This window comes from Parasteatoda tepidariorum, chromosome 4, assembly GCF_043381705.1.
Source record: "Parasteatoda tepidariorum isolate YZ-2023 chromosome 4, CAS_Ptep_4.0, whole genome shotgun sequence".
In the NCBI taxonomy this organism is placed as follows: domain Eukaryota; kingdom Metazoa; phylum Arthropoda; class Arachnida; order Araneae; family Theridiidae; genus Parasteatoda; species Parasteatoda tepidariorum.
The window spans coordinates 45,666,921-45,684,681 of NC_092207.1; the positions used below are offsets into that span (position 1 = coordinate 45,666,921).

Genomic DNA, 17,761 nt, shown 5'->3' on the forward strand with positions numbered 1-17,761 from the left:
CACTTTCGAAAACGAATCCCTGTAAGGCAATTGATAATAATGTACTCTAAAGAGAAATTGTGCAATTTAAATAAAAATCAACATTTAAACAAACATTTATTCATAAATAAAACAAATTTGTATACACGTTCATAGAAAGTGTCAAATTCCATTTAAACAAAAATATTTGCCCCCAAAAAAAACCATCAAAAAATGGTCGTTCCTATATGATTATTATACAGAGATAACGTTGTGTTTAGTTACAGAAGAAAGCAATTAAATGTACAGTCTAAGAAATGAAGGAATATTTACAGAAATTTACACTGAGTTAAAACTCTTTACAGAAGATAAAATGATCATTTTACTGTAACAAATTCCAGTTTTAAAACCCTATATATAAGAGTTAAAAAGAATTTCGCTAAATCCTGAGCTGCTGCGAACTTACTATTTTAAACACGTTAATTTGAATCTTTAAAACACTTAAATTTATGTAAACAATTCGACAGTTACATAAAAAAATGATATTTAGCTCATTCTAACGTGTTTACTTTAAGTTTTCGATATTCAGAAGCCTTAACATTTCTATACATTTACCGATGAAAAACAATTATGTAACACTGCTTTTTAATCTAATTACCAAAACTCAAATTACGGCTTTAATAAAAATTATGATCAACACAACACTTCAAAAAATAATTAGCAATTTTTCTGGAAACGTATTTCTTAGTTTTACAACTCCAAAACAAATACTCAAAGATCTTAATACTTAGGGAACAATTTAAAACTTTTAAATGGAAATTTTAATAATTCAAATTTAATTTCACTTTTAGCGTCTTCAGTTGATCGAAAACTTAAATTTACATATTGCATAATTTCTTAAAAATGTATAGAATATTAGATTAAATAGAAAACCTTGCAGTAAAACAATATAAAGCATCGAACCGGTGTTTGTCATAAAATATTTGCCTGAAATTAACAAAAACTTGTGCTTACAAAATACCGTCAATATGAAAACTTAACAATAATGGAACAGATTGTCCTCGCTTAAAACTGTGTTTTCAGAAAACACCATTTCTCAAAAGTCAATAGTTCAGACCGATCTAGTTTTAGTTTTAAGTGACACAGATTGTTCATTCAGATTTTTCGTTCAGCTGTACTGGTTGCACGTATCCGTTTTTCTTTATTTCTTTCTCTAAAACTTTTTGGGAAACTGTGGGAATTTGACCGTTCATTTTGCTGGCGGTGTCACTGGAAGCAAGTTTGGCTCTGTTCTCTTCTTCCAGGGCTCGTTGCTTTCTTACTGCCTTTTTCTTCATATAGGTGTTCTGGAAATAGTCGTAGAACATGAGAAGGAAAAGTCCGGCCAAAAATGTGTTCAAATAAATGATAAACTTGGATACTTGGCACCTAGTGATCATGAGGTTGAGTACATAGAAAAATACCATGACAAACTGGATCTGTAATAAAAATATGCACATTAAGCACTTACATTACAACAATAATCGGTTAATTTCGATCTTTATAATAAAACTTTAAAAATTAAAAATAACAATGAACCATTAAAAGCGAAATCACGAAACTTAATCTTATAATTGGATAACAAAGCTCCACTCTTAAGTCAAAAAGGTTCATCCCAAATATTTTAATACTAAACTAAATTACACAACTAGACAAATACGCATTCTGAAAAGTTACCACTTTTTCATATAAATTTGGTATCTTTGTTCTCAAAATATGATACAAAAAAAGTTTTGCATACAAATACAAAACTGGTTTTCCAAAAAAATACTAAAATGTCTAAAATATTCTTAAATGTTTATTTTGCCAGAACTATTAATCCTTTGTGTAGGTACATCTTTTTTATTTACTTTTTATTTACTCTCGAAACAAGTATTAAGGAATATTCTCTGATCTCTTCAATGTTTTTAATAGACTCAACATTGCATCTTCTTACTAAGAATTTATGGAAAATGAAGTCTCGTCAAAACACTACCCGTTTGAGTCCAGACTATTTTCCCTTATGCACCATTATCGATCAAACTCCGTTTGAAGCACTGTATATGTTAACACATGTCCATCCGGCATTATAAGTGTCGTCCGGCATTATAGACCAAACTAATTGATATTTACCATGATATGCGAATGAATTTTAATCTGTAGCTTTATTGCGATTTAAATTGCTAACTTCCGTCATGTGCTCGAATATGTGCTAAGTATGACAAATCACCTACGTCAATAATCTTCGCACACTAGTAAAATCATTCAAGATGATTGTTAAAGGAATACCTCAAAGAACTACCCTTTAGTCATTAGCAGTCATCTTGAATGATTTTACTAGCGTGCGAAGGTTATTGACGTAGGTGATTTGTCTTAAGTGATTTTCAATTCATTTAGCTAGTAGATTTAAATACATTTTTGTAGGGCACTTCGAGTCTAGAATGAATTAAATGGCAAAAGATGGAGTAGAAATCTGTCATAAAGTCAGCGAGTAAAAAAATAAAAACTTACCTCCCTGAATAACTTTTGGTCTAATAATGAGATTTTCACTTTTGGGACTTTGGCTTGATGGGATGCCCTCAAGTATGATAATTAGATTAAGGAGATATTTTTAGTTACGAAATCAGACAAAACATGCTTTTTTAGAATAAACACATTTTTGATGGATTCGCATTTCTGAACCCCAAAATATCGGAGGTAGCCGCAATCTGCTAAATATGGTCTGAATAGTTTGGTCGGGAGAGCACTCCAAAGTTTGGACCCCTTAGTATTAATTCAATTTTTTGTGTAATTCACTATGCCTCGAGAATTAAACGAATTGAAATTTAGCAAATTTGTGGTCACCCCCTCAAACCATTAAGAATTAGTACTATAACGTGAAGATCCAATCATTAGATCAAAAATTATTCAGGGTTATTTTCTTTTTGTGCACTGTACATCGTCAAGTTAACACACTATACTAATCAAACTAAGAGGGAAAAGACATCTTTAGATCGTGCAGCTGGTAGAAAAAAGTTGAAATTTTATGTGGTTAAAAACCGCTTTTGCATCTATAGTTTTTTCATTTATATTTTGGCAGATAAATTTGAAGGGTAAATATTCGAAATAAGACTATTTCGTTTAGGTTTACATGATTTAAAAGCTCTGGTTTAGAAAAATTTAACTTTTTTACAATTGCAATAAATATTTCTTAAATTTAAAAATAAAACATTTGTCGATTAATGGGTACTTTGGAAATTCTAAGATCTTTCCAAAGTACCCATCTACACGTTTCTTTCTACCACACGTTTCTTTCTTTTAGTTTTTGAATAGATATAAAAGGGAAGATAATCTGTCACTAATTTATGAAGATTTTATCCAATTGAATACCAATACGCCAAAGTTATGGTAACAATGATCAGTAGTCACTAAGGCACCTCATAGAATCTGAAGATTGTAAACTCACTGTACGAAATTGATAAGCCAGTTAGCCTAAAGTGATGATAATTTTTGCAAAGGTGAAAAGTCTAATTCAGGAAAAGTATTTACCATTTGGAATGTTGTGAGGTATTTCTTCCACCAGAGGAATTTTTGCACCTTGGGTCCCAGAGCGGCAAGTCCATAATATGAATACATGACGGTGTGCACAATTGTGTTGATCAAGGGGAAAAAGTAATTATAACTTCCTGAAAGAAAGAAAAATTTCCTTTCAACACAGTGTTATTTCGAAATATATATCAAATTTTCATGACATGCAATGCAAAATCAGATCAGATTCGCAAAATTATTAAAATATCTTTACTTAAATTCAGAAAGCAATCAGAAATGAATGATCATCTTACGGTAACAAAACACAAGGCATTGCCTACGGAATGAGCAAAAGGTAAGATCAACCAAATAAAGCGACAGTTCGGTCATCCAGAGTCACTGAAACCACTGGGGTAACTAAAGTAATTTTTCTGATTACATTTTTGAAAATATTTTTACCAATACTGTTTCAATCATTTGAGTCCGGCCAAGAGCTATCGCGTTTCGCTTGTTTTGTACAGAATATGCGGAGACGCTGCTGTGGATTAGTATAATTTTCCCATCTATTGAGAGCAGTTGAATTCATATCAATCGCAGTTTTTATTCATTTTACTCAATTGTGATTTTTATTGTGCGATGAAATTACTACGCATTTCATTCCACACTATTAGCATATATGTAAGAAAACTCTTCAGCACTCAAACGGTTAAGTTTGTTAACTTCCATGTCTTATTGTAATTAAGTAAATAAGTAAATAGAAACAACTGCAATCTTAATTTTAGGAGAGAAAATTTTAACTTTTTCAAATTTTATTTTCTTGAAAAAAAACAATTCTTAGGCTATATTTGTGACCTTAATTTGTCGCGTGGCTTACACTGCTATACTTAAATAGTCTGCTGAATATAATTTGCATCAGAGACTAAATATGCTATACTGCTTTATGGTAAAAAAGTCATACTAAATGTAAGTTGGTCAAACCCTTGTAAATTGGTTCCGTTGTAAAGTCAAAAGCAAAAAAGAAAAATTAGGATAGCTCAGATTCGTGGAACATTTTTTAAAGGTGAATGCAGTTAACCACCTAAGGTGAATGCAGTTAAGATTTCATAATAAAGAAAACTTACCAGGTTCGATTCTCAGTCCACCCCAAACGGCAATGGGAACGACAGCATGGTGAACCACGTGAAGAGTCGAGATATGGCTATTTTTCTTTCTCAGAACAAAGAAAATCTGAATAAAAGAAAAAAAATTTCAATTTCACAACACGCTAACTCATTGAGATTTCACAAAGTATATTCATTTAATAGATAAAAATAGCATATTTTGGATACACATAAATTCATTTGTTTAATGTTTAAAAATTGAATTTGAAAAAGTTGACATCTCAGTGTACTTAAAAGCATATTTAGCATAATCTGCACTATAAAAACGTACCTGAATTTGGTGTTGAAAAACTAAAAATTGCGTAATTTCAATTTAATACCGAAAAAAAGATGTAATTAAATCTTAACTCCAATAAATGATAAAGCTTAAATCAAGCTCACTCCATTCAGGAATTATTTTCATCAATCTGTTTAAATCTTTCAATTGTTAGACGATCGATTCTTTGCAAGGAAAAGTGATTTCGCCTCGACGATGCTGAACAAAATCATTCCCCTTAAACAGCATTACACTAATAACATACATAATTTTAATTGCATAACAAAGATAACCATGTTCTCATGAGATTGTCTGCATAAATCTGTCAATTATATTGAATAATTTTAATATTTTATTGCTATCAGATTCAGTTTTTGTTAAACGTTGTTCGAATTTATATTCTCTCCTTGCTTTTGTGTATGTGATTATTGAACTAGTTTAATTTTAAGGAATATTTCATACTTGCACCCTAAATGAATGATTCTTGCTTCATATTGTATAGTAAAAATAACTCTTCAGACTTATGTATCACCTCTTACTTTATAAATTTTAGTATTTCCGAATAAAAAAAGGGGGTTAACTTTAAACCAAAGAGTAATCGAACTTTCACTGTGTAGTGAAACATAGGTCCATAGGAGCTGGGAATATTGTCTCACTACATAGTTTTATTGCAAAGTAGTTGCAGTCATTTTTGGTATTGAGATACTTTTTACAGCGTAGCTATAGCAAAAACATTTTTCCCTTAAAAGCCGACTTATTTTAATTGTTTTAAGTATAGCTGAGCATAACATTAGCCCAATATTTTGGGTACATTTAGAGTTTAGTGAGCATGTTGTCAAGTGGCAATAATAATAGTTAGTTACATTTGATGTCATGACATAAATTAAATCACCTCTCCTCAAATCTGATATTTATAAGAACTATTACTTAACTGAAAACTAAATTAGGAGAATAGTAAGTTTGGATTTTTTTTCCAAATTAATGCAACGAAATCTGTAGAAATACTTTACACAAATTGGTTTCCATAATTAACTACAATAATCTAGACCATCAAAGCTTGACTGGACCTTAATTTAATATTTTCCGATCGAAGAACTGGAAATGAAACTATGTTGGCTGTAGTTTAAAAAAAAAAACAAGTGCCTCGAGTTTAGTACAAATTACAAAAATACACGTTAAGTTTAGATTTTCTGTACGATTCTATTTTATTTCATAATCGTTGAACAATCGATCCGTATTGGATTTACCAATCTTCAAATCCGTAGATTTGAAATTTTAAGCTAGTTCCAAAGGACGAGAGAAGTAACATCCCAAGTATTGTGGCAAGCTTCCTTAATACTAGTACGCTCTTACGTTAATGAAGGGGAAACCACCTAAAGCTTCCAACGGTGAGACCGGCACCAAAGGACTAACCCAAGATCCACTTACCACTGGGGATATTTTTCAACATTGTGATCTGTACTAGTTGGAAGCATTACGAATTAACCATCGCTGGTATTTAAACCTGTGTTAATTCATCAGGAGGGGGGAATATTTTTTTCCATAAACCATTTAAACTGAGCGCTGTTTGTAAATACGAGTGAATTCTATATATGATAAATATGAACTTACTGTGTCAGCAAATTCTATAAATTTTATGAAGAAAAACCACCAGCCCAATTCTGCCAACTGCAAAAAAATAAAGAAACCAATTTTATAGAACAATCAGAGTTGAAAATCAAAATCAAAATCCAGAAGTAAAACTTACTCGAACGTTATCAGGATCGTATTTATTTTTGTCGATTCTGCAAGTCCAACTGTGGTTTGGTTTTAGCAAAATTCGGAATGTCTGTAAAAGAAAGTACACTGTTTTAAAACTGAAAATGTACTGAATAGATTAGAAATTGCAGTCACAAATTTAATGCTTACTGTTGTTTCCTTTTGCAACCTAAACCTATCACAACTTGAAAAGCCGATCACTACATAAATCTAGGGAGTTATTTTTGTTCCAAATTGTTGAATTCAATTTTACATAATAACTGGTCCGTTCTAAGGAAATTTCATTCTTATTTTTAAAGGATTGAAAGATTTAAATTCTTTAAAATCTACTTGCATAAACTTCGATATTTAAAAGGAATCCATTAAAATTAAGCATGAAAGCTGGTCTAAAACTGAAAAAGCCAATATTTAGTTTAATTGAATGCTTATTTTCAAAGTCTTGATTTCCTTATTCATAAACTGAAATTTCTTTTATTCATTAAAAAAAAGGGAAAAGAATTTAATTAAAATTTGTCATATTGCTTTGCAAATGTTACGAGGAAAATAGCCATTAGCTAGCCTTGGTTATTTAGAAAAACGAATCTTGCCAATTAAACAAGCAACGAAGCATTTACAAGGAAAACAAATTAGATATATTAGAATCCCAAAATTTCAGTCTGAACAACTAATGAAACCGACCCTGTCGCGCTGCAAAATAGAAAGGTCAAAACATCTAATACCTAATACCACCAACCGAGCAGATTAGAATATGCAATCTGATGAATCTTAACTCAATGTCAAAGATGGCTTTGTCTACAATATGTCAATCATTGTATTGAATAATAGATTTGAAAACATATCCTCAACTCTTTACTAATGATTGTAAATGCATAAAGACTAGTTTGGATTGAATAAGGTATAAAAATAATAAACCATTTATCTTGGTTGTTAAAAAAGTTTCTGAATTATAAACGCTTGGCCACAATTTTAACGAGCTTAAGACATTAATTTTTATTTTAACTAAAGTCAATGAAACAATTCATTCGAAGGAAACTTGTTAGTCTTCACATGAAAAGAAACTTAAAAATAAATGCAAATAGCGTTAATGAAAAATTGATTTTAATTAAAATGCATTGTTGAACACAAATGATAAATTAAAGTTAATGAGTGTTCGTGCAATTTTTCGTTCAGGAATTCAATCTAGCTGAAGTACGAATTCCTCAAACTCTTTTAAACTAATTTCCTCATCAGAGTCTTATCGTATGTATATGAATCGTGCAAAAAAATTTCACAGTTCAATTCAGAATAAGTCAAATATTAAACTTCATAATACTAAACTTAAACGAATAATTTAATTGCAGATTTTAGATAATAACACATTCACATACATTATGAAAAATAACTCCAAAAATTAGCATTCTTACTGTATTGTGAAAAAAAAAATTTCCAGTGACAATAAAAAATCTTATTGCACACTTCGTAGTTTGTGATTTTGAATGAAAGTGAACTTAGCAACCACAATATGTAATTTATTTAAATAAATATACAAAATTCCTCCTTTATTTATGTCTATGATAAAGAGGGACTTAAATTATCTACAAAACTAAATAAAGTTCTGAAAGCTTTAGCCTAATATTTTACAGATAGTGAAGCTGTTGACATTATTGCAAATCTATTCAGAGTCTTTTTTTAAGATAGGAATAATTGTTTAGAGCATAGAAAATCTCGTCTAATATTTGTTATGAAAACACTTAAACACAAGTTTTGCTCAAAAATCATTAAAAACTTAATTAAAAAGACAAATAATTATGAAAAATAATACTCTGCTCAGTTTGAAATGCATTTCAAACTGAGCACGTAATTCACGGTAATTGATCAAAATGCTAATAATTTGAAAAGTCTACTTTGAAAATATACGTTGAAAATATACTTTGAAAATATACGTCAAATGCTTTTAACTTCTGTTACCATAGTCTTCATCTCCGAAATCTAAACTTGAAGGATATGACCAAAGTGTTTCAAAAAGAAAAAGAAAAATTGGACTACCCAAAATTTCTTTTAATCTAATGATCTGATTTTCACGTTCTAGCACTCTATTTTAAAGGCTCAAGGGGATGACCTCAAATTCGTTAATGCAGACGATATTTTACGAAATCGGACACAACATACTTTCTCTGAATAAAATACCATTTTTTCCGACGGATTTGGATTTCTGATAATCTGGGAAATATAGTGCCAATAGTTTGTAAGGAGAGCTCTCCAAAGTTTGACCACCTTAATGTTAATATTTCGCTATAGCCCATGAATTTTTATGTGAACTGAAAAAAATTTTGCACACAATTATAAAAGTCGTTTTACCAAAGATAACTCCAGGCAAAAAATAACTTTTAGTATAAATTAATTTTATATAAGAATGGTCAAAAAAGAATGGCTCAAATTTCGTATTTTGCCATGTAATAATTCTTTAAATTGAAATGAAAAATTGTATATCTGAAAATTCAAATTTTCTGACCATTCTTAAATAAAATATTTGCTAAAAGTATTTTTTGAATGGAACTATCTTTGGACAAACGAATTTCATAATTGTTTTTAAAAATTTTTCAATTCACTAAAAAAGTGTGAGATATAGCGAACTACGCAAAAAGTTAATTTAACATTAAGGAGGGCAAACTTTGGAGAGCTCTCCTAACCAAACTATTTGCACCATATTTCCCAGAATGAGTCCTAAAACGTGAAAATTAGATCAAAAGTTATTCAAGGTGGGCTTTTTTGGAGGCACTTACGTGTTTAAAAAAGTACAGAAATCAAAGCATGTAAAGTTCTGAATTCCAGATGAAAATTGAATGATCTTCATATTCTAAAAGCTCAAAATTTAGATTTAGAGATTTCCTCGTCACAAACTCAAGAGTAAAAATGAGGAAGCATTTTAGTTTAGAGTATATTGAGAGCATTAGAATATATTGAAGTATCCTTTATAAAATCGGAATTTTTAATCTGAAAGTTGGATCATTCCATCATTAGATTAAAAGTTGATAATGGTAACACTTTAGTAATAAAGGAAAAAAACTATTATAACTATATGTATTTAAAAAATACTTAAGATGTTCACCGAAGCGAGAAGCATAGTGAGATGGAAAAAAAAAAACTATTACAACTAATGGGGTATAAGAATGGCCTTCGCGTCTATGTACGTTTCATTCACAAATGACAAATGAAAGAAAAATAGACCTCTTGCTGCTGAAGGCAATTATGCATTCAAACTTATTAAAAGGTCTATGCATTGAAAGATGCGCTCATTCAAAAATCTCTTCCAATTGTATAGAGAGTAATTTAATTTTTTTAACTTGAACATTAATGAAATGAAATAATTTATAGACAAAAATTTAGCTTTCATGACGCACTAATAAAGTTTCACTAAAATTGTTTTCGAAATTAGCAGTCTGACTTATTATGTGATACATTTTTGAAAACCTACCAATTTAGTATGTATTCAAAAGTATTACAGATAGAGTATATGCTGCCGTAATATCATAAGCTAAAGCTTATATAACATAATTACCTTTTATTATGCATAGTCGCCTACAATACAGTTTAGTGATAAATCAAAACTCAACTCTAATAGCATTGTTTATGTAACTTCAAATTCGTGAAAGCGAATAAAATATATTTACTAAATAAAAAAAACTATTTTATACAATTTAAAATGTCAATAAATGGTTCTTTTAAGTCACAACGGTGTACCCCGAATAAAACTAATAAAAACCAGGTTTTTTTTCTCAAATGAAAGACTGGAACATTTTATCACTAAGTTACACTTTTGAAAAACATTTTAAACTAAAACCGTATTTTAAAGGGAACCATATTTTAAATAAAGCTAATTTCTATCACTAAACTTTTAAATATCTTTATTTAGGCTCTACACTTATGTATTTTAGAATCGAAATATTAGAGCTAAAATTAATTTTTAGTTTCTAATGTGCTCCTTTGTAGTTCCATTTCGAAAACTTAATGCATAGAGAGATTGCGATTTTTAAATTTCAGAATATGCATTTTTCGTTGAATAAATTTTAAGTTAAATCGCATTTTTGAATGCTTCCAAACAAAACGCAAAATGTAAATAAATTCAGAAACGGAGTGAAGACTTAACTCACGTGCTATACCGTGTTAACTTATAAACAAAAATATAGCCAATTTTTCTTCGATTCATTTGTCATTTAATGGAATCACAAGACAAAGTGAGTGAAGTATTAAACATTCTGCATCTCTTAAGGCCAATTTTAGGTATTCTACTGAATGCCAAATAATGGTTTAAGTTACACCTATAAGCAACGTAGTTAAGACAATCTATAAGGCTACGGAATTGCATTCCTGTCGTTACGTCACTATGACTATACAAAATGAACCGGTTGCTTTGCTAAATATATTCTACAAACCACCACATTAACCAAATGCAGTTATGATCATGAATAATAAATCGCCTGATAAATTTTATTTGCCATAATATGTTTGCAGTTTGCAATGTTTACAGTTGCCAACTGAGAATAAATACTCACATCTAGAATGAGGTAAAAATTGGTGAGAACTATGACTGCGTTGTAAAGAAGCATTGCGTATCTCAGATCGAAGGGTTTCCTGTCCTCCATCCAGGCTGGACCAATTTTCTTCACAAATAGAACGTAGAGTATCACTAACATAATGGTTGGTCCTGGTCCATCCATGAGAAACCATTCCGTCACCCTCGGATCTAGAATAGAAATAGCATACTCGTTAAATCCCTGGACACTGATTGGTATAATCGATTCGGCAAAAGAACCAGACTAATGCCCTTAATGGAATTCGCCACTCATACAAATTTAATTTCGACTATGGATAAAATATTTTTTACGAAATTGAATAATCTGAATGGTTGTGCGACAGCTATAAAATCTATAAATATTTAAAAATAACGGGCTGGCAAAAGCATAAATAAAATAAACATAAAGAGATACATTTAAAAAATAAAAGCAGACGATAAAATTAGAACAAAAAGCTGATTTTGTAGAGATTAGTTTTTTGTTTTTCGAAATTGAGGTTTGTACTAACCCGTTACGGGTTTTCTATATTGGTTCGAAAAGTTGTTACTTTCCCGTTATGGGAACTTTAATTCCGTTACTGTAGTTGTTCCTGTAAATAAATGTTTTTATAAAAAATACAGAACTTTTCTTTAATATAGCTTGATACGCTGCACCGCTTTGTCTAAGATCAGCTTCTTTAAGAAGTTTTCAGAATATTTAAAATGCAAAAATATTTAAAATCTCTCGTTGAGTTGTAATTACAGTAAAAATCTTTAAAACGAAAGTTAAAACTGCAGACAAAGAATTTCTTCAGTGAATACTACACGGAATCTGGCATCCAAGTTATACCTTATTGGCAGTCACCGATTGCCTTATCTCACACAGCCCACTAAGGGGTCCGCGGCTCAGTTAAAATATTTAAGTCTTATATTCAGCAATTGTTTCACACTTCAGTGCAATCAACAAATTGGTGCAAACGAGTAATTAACACTGCCATAAATCGTAATTTGATGAAAATTTACTCATTTTAGAAACCATTTAGCCGAAAAATCAAATTAGTTCTTGAAATTAAATTTTAATTTCTCACTGAAAAATGCAATTGAGCATACATGTTTCTATACAATTGGGAGACTTAGAGCTTCTTATTTAGAAAATTCCCTTTTGAAAAATAAACATTAGCATCAAGTAAAATTTTCTAAGAAAACCAACTCCAAGTTTTCAGTCGAAATTGTTAAAAATAGATCAAAATTCTATCTTAAGCAAAGTTATTAGTTTGGTATTTGCATATCCATGTGTACTATCCAGGAAATTTGCTTATTTTTATTAATTGAAAAAGGATTAAATAAGATAATAATTTACTTTTCAAATATTAGGAAATACGTTACGCATACTTCAGTATGACATTTACTTTAGTCTGCAAAAAAAAGAAAAGATTTTAAAAGAATGTGTCTAAGTGATTAAGATTAGTTTAAGATGGCACTTATTACCATTTTCAATCATCAAAACGCAAATGTTATTTCATCCGTATGAATATGAAATTTCACTAAAAAATAAAAATTTAAATAAATAAGTGTTCAATCCCCCCCCCTGAATTTAGTTTCCTACTTTGAGTCAACTATTGCGCAAGTTGAATTACATCTTTACGAACACATCTTTCAAGTATTTTTGTTGAGGTTATGGAATATCCAGCGATTTAAATATAACGATTGAAAGGAGTAGGCAACTTAAAACGCCATTATGACCGCAGGCAGTATTTCTACCACGTCATTTGCATTCTTTGCGCTCAGAATCTTAACGAGACAGTCTCAATAACATTTGTTTTATTAGAAGTAAGCTTTTCATCTAATAGTCACTGTTTTTCCTCAATTTAGAATCAGTCAAGTTTTTAAAAGAAGCTAACATTAGGGTCTTGCTTTGGTCGAAATATTTTCCGTATGAAAAAAAAAAGAAAAAGTGAATAGAAATTAAGTAAATTTATTGTGTATTTAAACTTTAATCCCATTCCTAGTTTCTTTTTAATGCATTTCTGCGAAAAATATTCCAGCGAACAGATTCGTTTAAAATCTATAAATGATTGTCATTGAAAAATATTTCGTTAATTATCGACCGTTCAGGTCAATGCTGAGAACTTGACTGAAGAGAAAACAAGTTCACGGTAAGCTGCTGCTAACATTTAAGAATAGACAAGTTCAAGTACGCTAGTCAAATTAATGTAGTTTGCAACATTTTACATGGTTTTTAGACATTAGCCAGTACGTTACGGATCTATGGAAATTTTTGTATACACGACCCAGTAAAATTGATGTGGCGATTACAAATAATCCTTGATAAATTTCAATTTTTTTTCTTTTTCTAATGTGAAGTATAATTATATGTATTGAAATCTGTAAGGCATTAGATATTGCGTGTCATGATAATTCTGTACATTATCAGTTGGTGTTGGCAACAGTACCATTATTGATTGATTGTTGTCTGTTTCTCCATTAGACTTGTATTAACATTTGACATTGCGAGTCTCCAAAGCTATAGATTTGCAAAAATCAATTAAATTGTTCTGTGAGCTCTCGTCAAGTGAAATGAAAATCACAATTTAAGCGCTTAAACTGCTTCTTAAACGAAGTTTTAAAATTTCCATATTATCTAACTTAAAATGGAAGAGAAGAACTTAGAATGGAAAATGGACATGAATTTAAAATGGACAAGTTTAAATTTTTCTAAAATCAAATTTCTTGAAAAATTGCCAGAATGGCAAAATGTTTCATCCTAGATAAAAATTAAGATTTATGAATACTTGAATTTTCGTATACTGTTTTTTTTTAATGCAAACAATGAGGTAACTTTTCTAACAAAAATTAGATTACCAATGCTTCTCATTCTGAAAATTGACAGCATTAACATTTTGCGTAGTTTTCGCAATTATCATAAAGGAAAGCATTTAAAGATAGAAACTTCAACTATGCGTAACTGTTATAAACAGCAATAAAAATGGAACGAAGCATGTTATAAAAGCAAGCTTTGTTATTAAAGTATTCCAACAGGAACCTATCCTGCATATTTACCTGCCCGTTCATTTTCAGACTACACATTTTTTCCGCAAAGGATATGTTGAACTTAATTATCAATTTTAAAAAGTTGAAGATTATCTGGTTCCCTAAGCAGAACGCAGGAAACCTGACTTTTCAACGTTTCAACCATTGATCATTTTTGGGACAACTTTTATATTTCAAAAAAATGCCACTCTGAAAAAATTTGATCAAAAAGTCTTTAAATGAAATAAAAAGTCTTTAAATGAAATCATTGTTTGCAAAGCTCATTTAAGATAACCCTAATAGATCAACATTTTATACGTTTTGGAACTGAACGCTAAATATTATAATTTTTAAAGTAAAATGATGTCTCATGCATTTCAGTTAACTTAATTTATAAAGGAGTAACTGTTAATTTGAAAAATATTCTTGGAAGACAACCTTAAAATGTCTTCAAGATCGATAAAAATGGAACACAAATAAAGATTTAAAGATGTTTAGCAAGTTTATAATCTTCCTTTTACTAAGCAAAAATTTTAATACATATTAATGAAAGTAAAAATCAGTTTTAAAATTAGTTTCTCTCAAATATATCTCATTTAATTTCTACAAATCCTTGACTATAAACTGATAACATCCACACACATTGTAATTATACATTCAAAAACTAAAAATTACTGATTTTGAATATTTATTTCATATTTTGCGATCGGTTTATAGAACTTATCACACGCAAAGTGCTTTTGGAAATAAACGTATATCACAACAAGATTCAAGATTGCTTTAAATTTATAGAGTTCATTATCTTTAAAATTATGCAACAGGATTTGTCACTACCTTTAAAAATCCATTTCTCTGCTGAATATTGAATACATCCAAATAAACAATTAACGGTATGTTTAATTTAAGGTACTCAGTAAATCATTCGATATTTCATTTTTATAAATTCAATCATCATTTCAAACATATTTCAAGTAAAATTTTTATTTTTATGGGTATTTCAAAATATTTTAGTTTAAGAACAAAATATGAAATACAAATCAATTCAAATTTTTGCACAATATTTTTTAAATTTAAGAAATTACTATTTTTATAATGCTTGAATCAGTGTTTAGAACTGTGCTCATTTTATGACCATTCCTCCAACATTTCATATTATTGCATGTTAAATTTACGAGTATTATAACCAGATTATAGTTTTTAAACTAAGGCTATGCGAAATTTCTTGAAAGCATGGTCGATCACTCCATTTTTTCATATGATGACGTTAAAAATTAAGCAGATGCATAGAACTGAAATTTCTTTAAACTTTCTTGATACTTGGTTTGACTAATTAAAGTTAAATATTTTTAGATATAAAGACGCATATTTGACAAATTATACTAAATTGAATAGTAAAATGTTCTTTACTTTCTTATTTTACATTTGGAGTAAAGACATCTTATAACTATAACCATATTCTCCAGTACTTGAAGTTAGATTTTTATCATGCATCTTATAACTGATTTTCTTCTAAATTGAATTTGTCTGCGCAGTCTTCAGCGCAAACACTGTCTCCAACGTCTTGAAAATATTTACATATAAGATCAAATTGCGTTTATAGGGAGAATAGAAATATTATCAAAATCCACATATGCGACAATGTGGTATGGAGTATAAAAAGTGAAAAGTTTAAAAGCCCGATGAAGGCTTAATTTTAAAAATCAAAGTATCTTTTTACAATTCAAATAATTAAATATTAAAATTTAAAAATAAATAGAACAAGGTGCATTGCAAAAAAAAAATTTCAATTTGGGTTCAAATATCATTAAATCTAAGCTTCAATCCTTTTGCAGCGATGCTACCCTTAAAAGTATTTCCATTCCTACATACAGCGCTATCTTTTCTGTATCAGTCAGTTACAAAATTTTGTAGAAAGAAAATTTAAAACCACCTTAATTCTCAGAGAAATTATGTTTATTAATCACTAGATTAATAAAACTAGCAAATACATTTTAATTTGATGTCTTAAGAAAAGAAATTCTTTCATCCTCATTCAAAACTTACTAATTTACTATTTAATTAATAATTTACTATTTAATTAATAATTTACTATTTAATTAATAATTTACTATTTAATCTAATTTACTATTTAATTAATAATTTACTATTTAATCTAATTTACTATTTAATTTACTTGCTATTTAATTAATGCAAGTTACACTGACAGGGAAAAGGGAGCTAACGAATTTCATGTCCATTGAATATTAACAAATGTAAACGTTGTCTGGGACTGCATAACCTGGTTAGTAGGGAATTTGGTCCATGGTCAAAGGCCAATACGAAGGCCAATTTCTCCCTATATTTGATCCAGGAGTTCCCTTGTCTTCTGGATTGGGTTCAAAATTACAAGGATACGTAGTTTAATATTAGTTGTCGCACACCCGAATTGCGTCGGCTGTTCAACGACGGTTATGAAATAAAATTGGTTACTGGTGCAAGTTAAATATGTCTTGTTACTAAGTAAAATTTTAAGGTTTTAAAAAGCTTTTTTATACATGTTTACGAGTACAAAATCTTTTTAAAAATGCCTACATATTTAAAATCTATAATAAATTTATAAGAATTATTTTAAAAATGAATATAAAGTAAAAGTATTCAAAAACTTGAGATATCTAATAAACATTCGCCCACATCTCTAAACTAACAAAGGAAGTAGGATATTTCCGAATGGGATCCTTAACTTCAAAGCATATGCCATTGTTTCTTATCAAATACATAATTAGAATTAAAAGAAAATATTCAAATTTACAACTCACCTCCACTTGCCATATATTCGTCATAAACATCGGAAACTGATCTCACCAGAGTTGTCATTTTTATTACAACTTTTGTTTACCTTTAAAGACTATAAATTCACAGCGATGAACAGACGAAGAAAATCCTTCCTTGGCTCAAAAGTTCTATAAAAAAAATAAATACCCATCAGATAACTGGAAATTAAAACACATTGAATAATAAAGAAAGAACTCCTCTTAAGATTCATTTAAAGTTTTTATAACCTATGACGAATCATGAAGTATAGAATCAGATGACATAAAACGCTACGACTTGTTAGATTTTAAAGCAAGCATGACTTCGTGTATAAAATTTATAAAAGAAGGAATTTTTTCAAGAAATTCAAGGAAGAATTTCAGAAGAAATTTTTCCAAAAAAAAAATAGATCCCACTTCTTCAAAGAAAAACTGGGTCACCGTTGTGAATAAGTTATAAAACGCGTCTCATAACTGCCACAATCACTGTATAGTTTGTCTATGTAAAGAACTCCCTCAGCCATTTGTCTGGAATAATGGCGGCTACAGTAGTTATGAGGTTTATACATTTCAAATAGGGGTGTTTGGTCATTATTTAAGATAGGGGCTGGCTTTGGTTGGTGAAGTCAGGGGAGAAGGAAGCTCCACTTTTTGAAATGCGCTATTTGCTTGCATAGACTTCGTGGCGAGTTCTATAGACAAACTATAGCTCCTTAAGCTATTATCATCTATTATATTACACAATGCTATATCT

At 29.6% G+C, this 17,761-nt stretch overlaps 1 protein-coding gene across 1 annotated transcript; it reads right to left on the reverse strand.

Moving 5' to 3' along the window:
• Positions 1 to 79: 79 nt before the first annotated feature.
• Positions 80 to 17,137, reverse strand: LOC107457059 (very long chain fatty acid elongase 7; the record flags this gene model as incomplete). Its single annotated transcript, XM_016075102.4, is given in 7 exon segments — positions 80 to 1,436; positions 3,505 to 3,641; positions 4,605 to 4,710; positions 6,511 to 6,567; positions 6,647 to 6,727; positions 11,190 to 11,380; positions 17,014 to 17,137. Coding segments are annotated over 7 exon segments (957 nt in total). The 3' UTR covers positions 80 to 1,109.
• Positions 17,138 to 17,761: the final 624 nt, after the last annotated feature.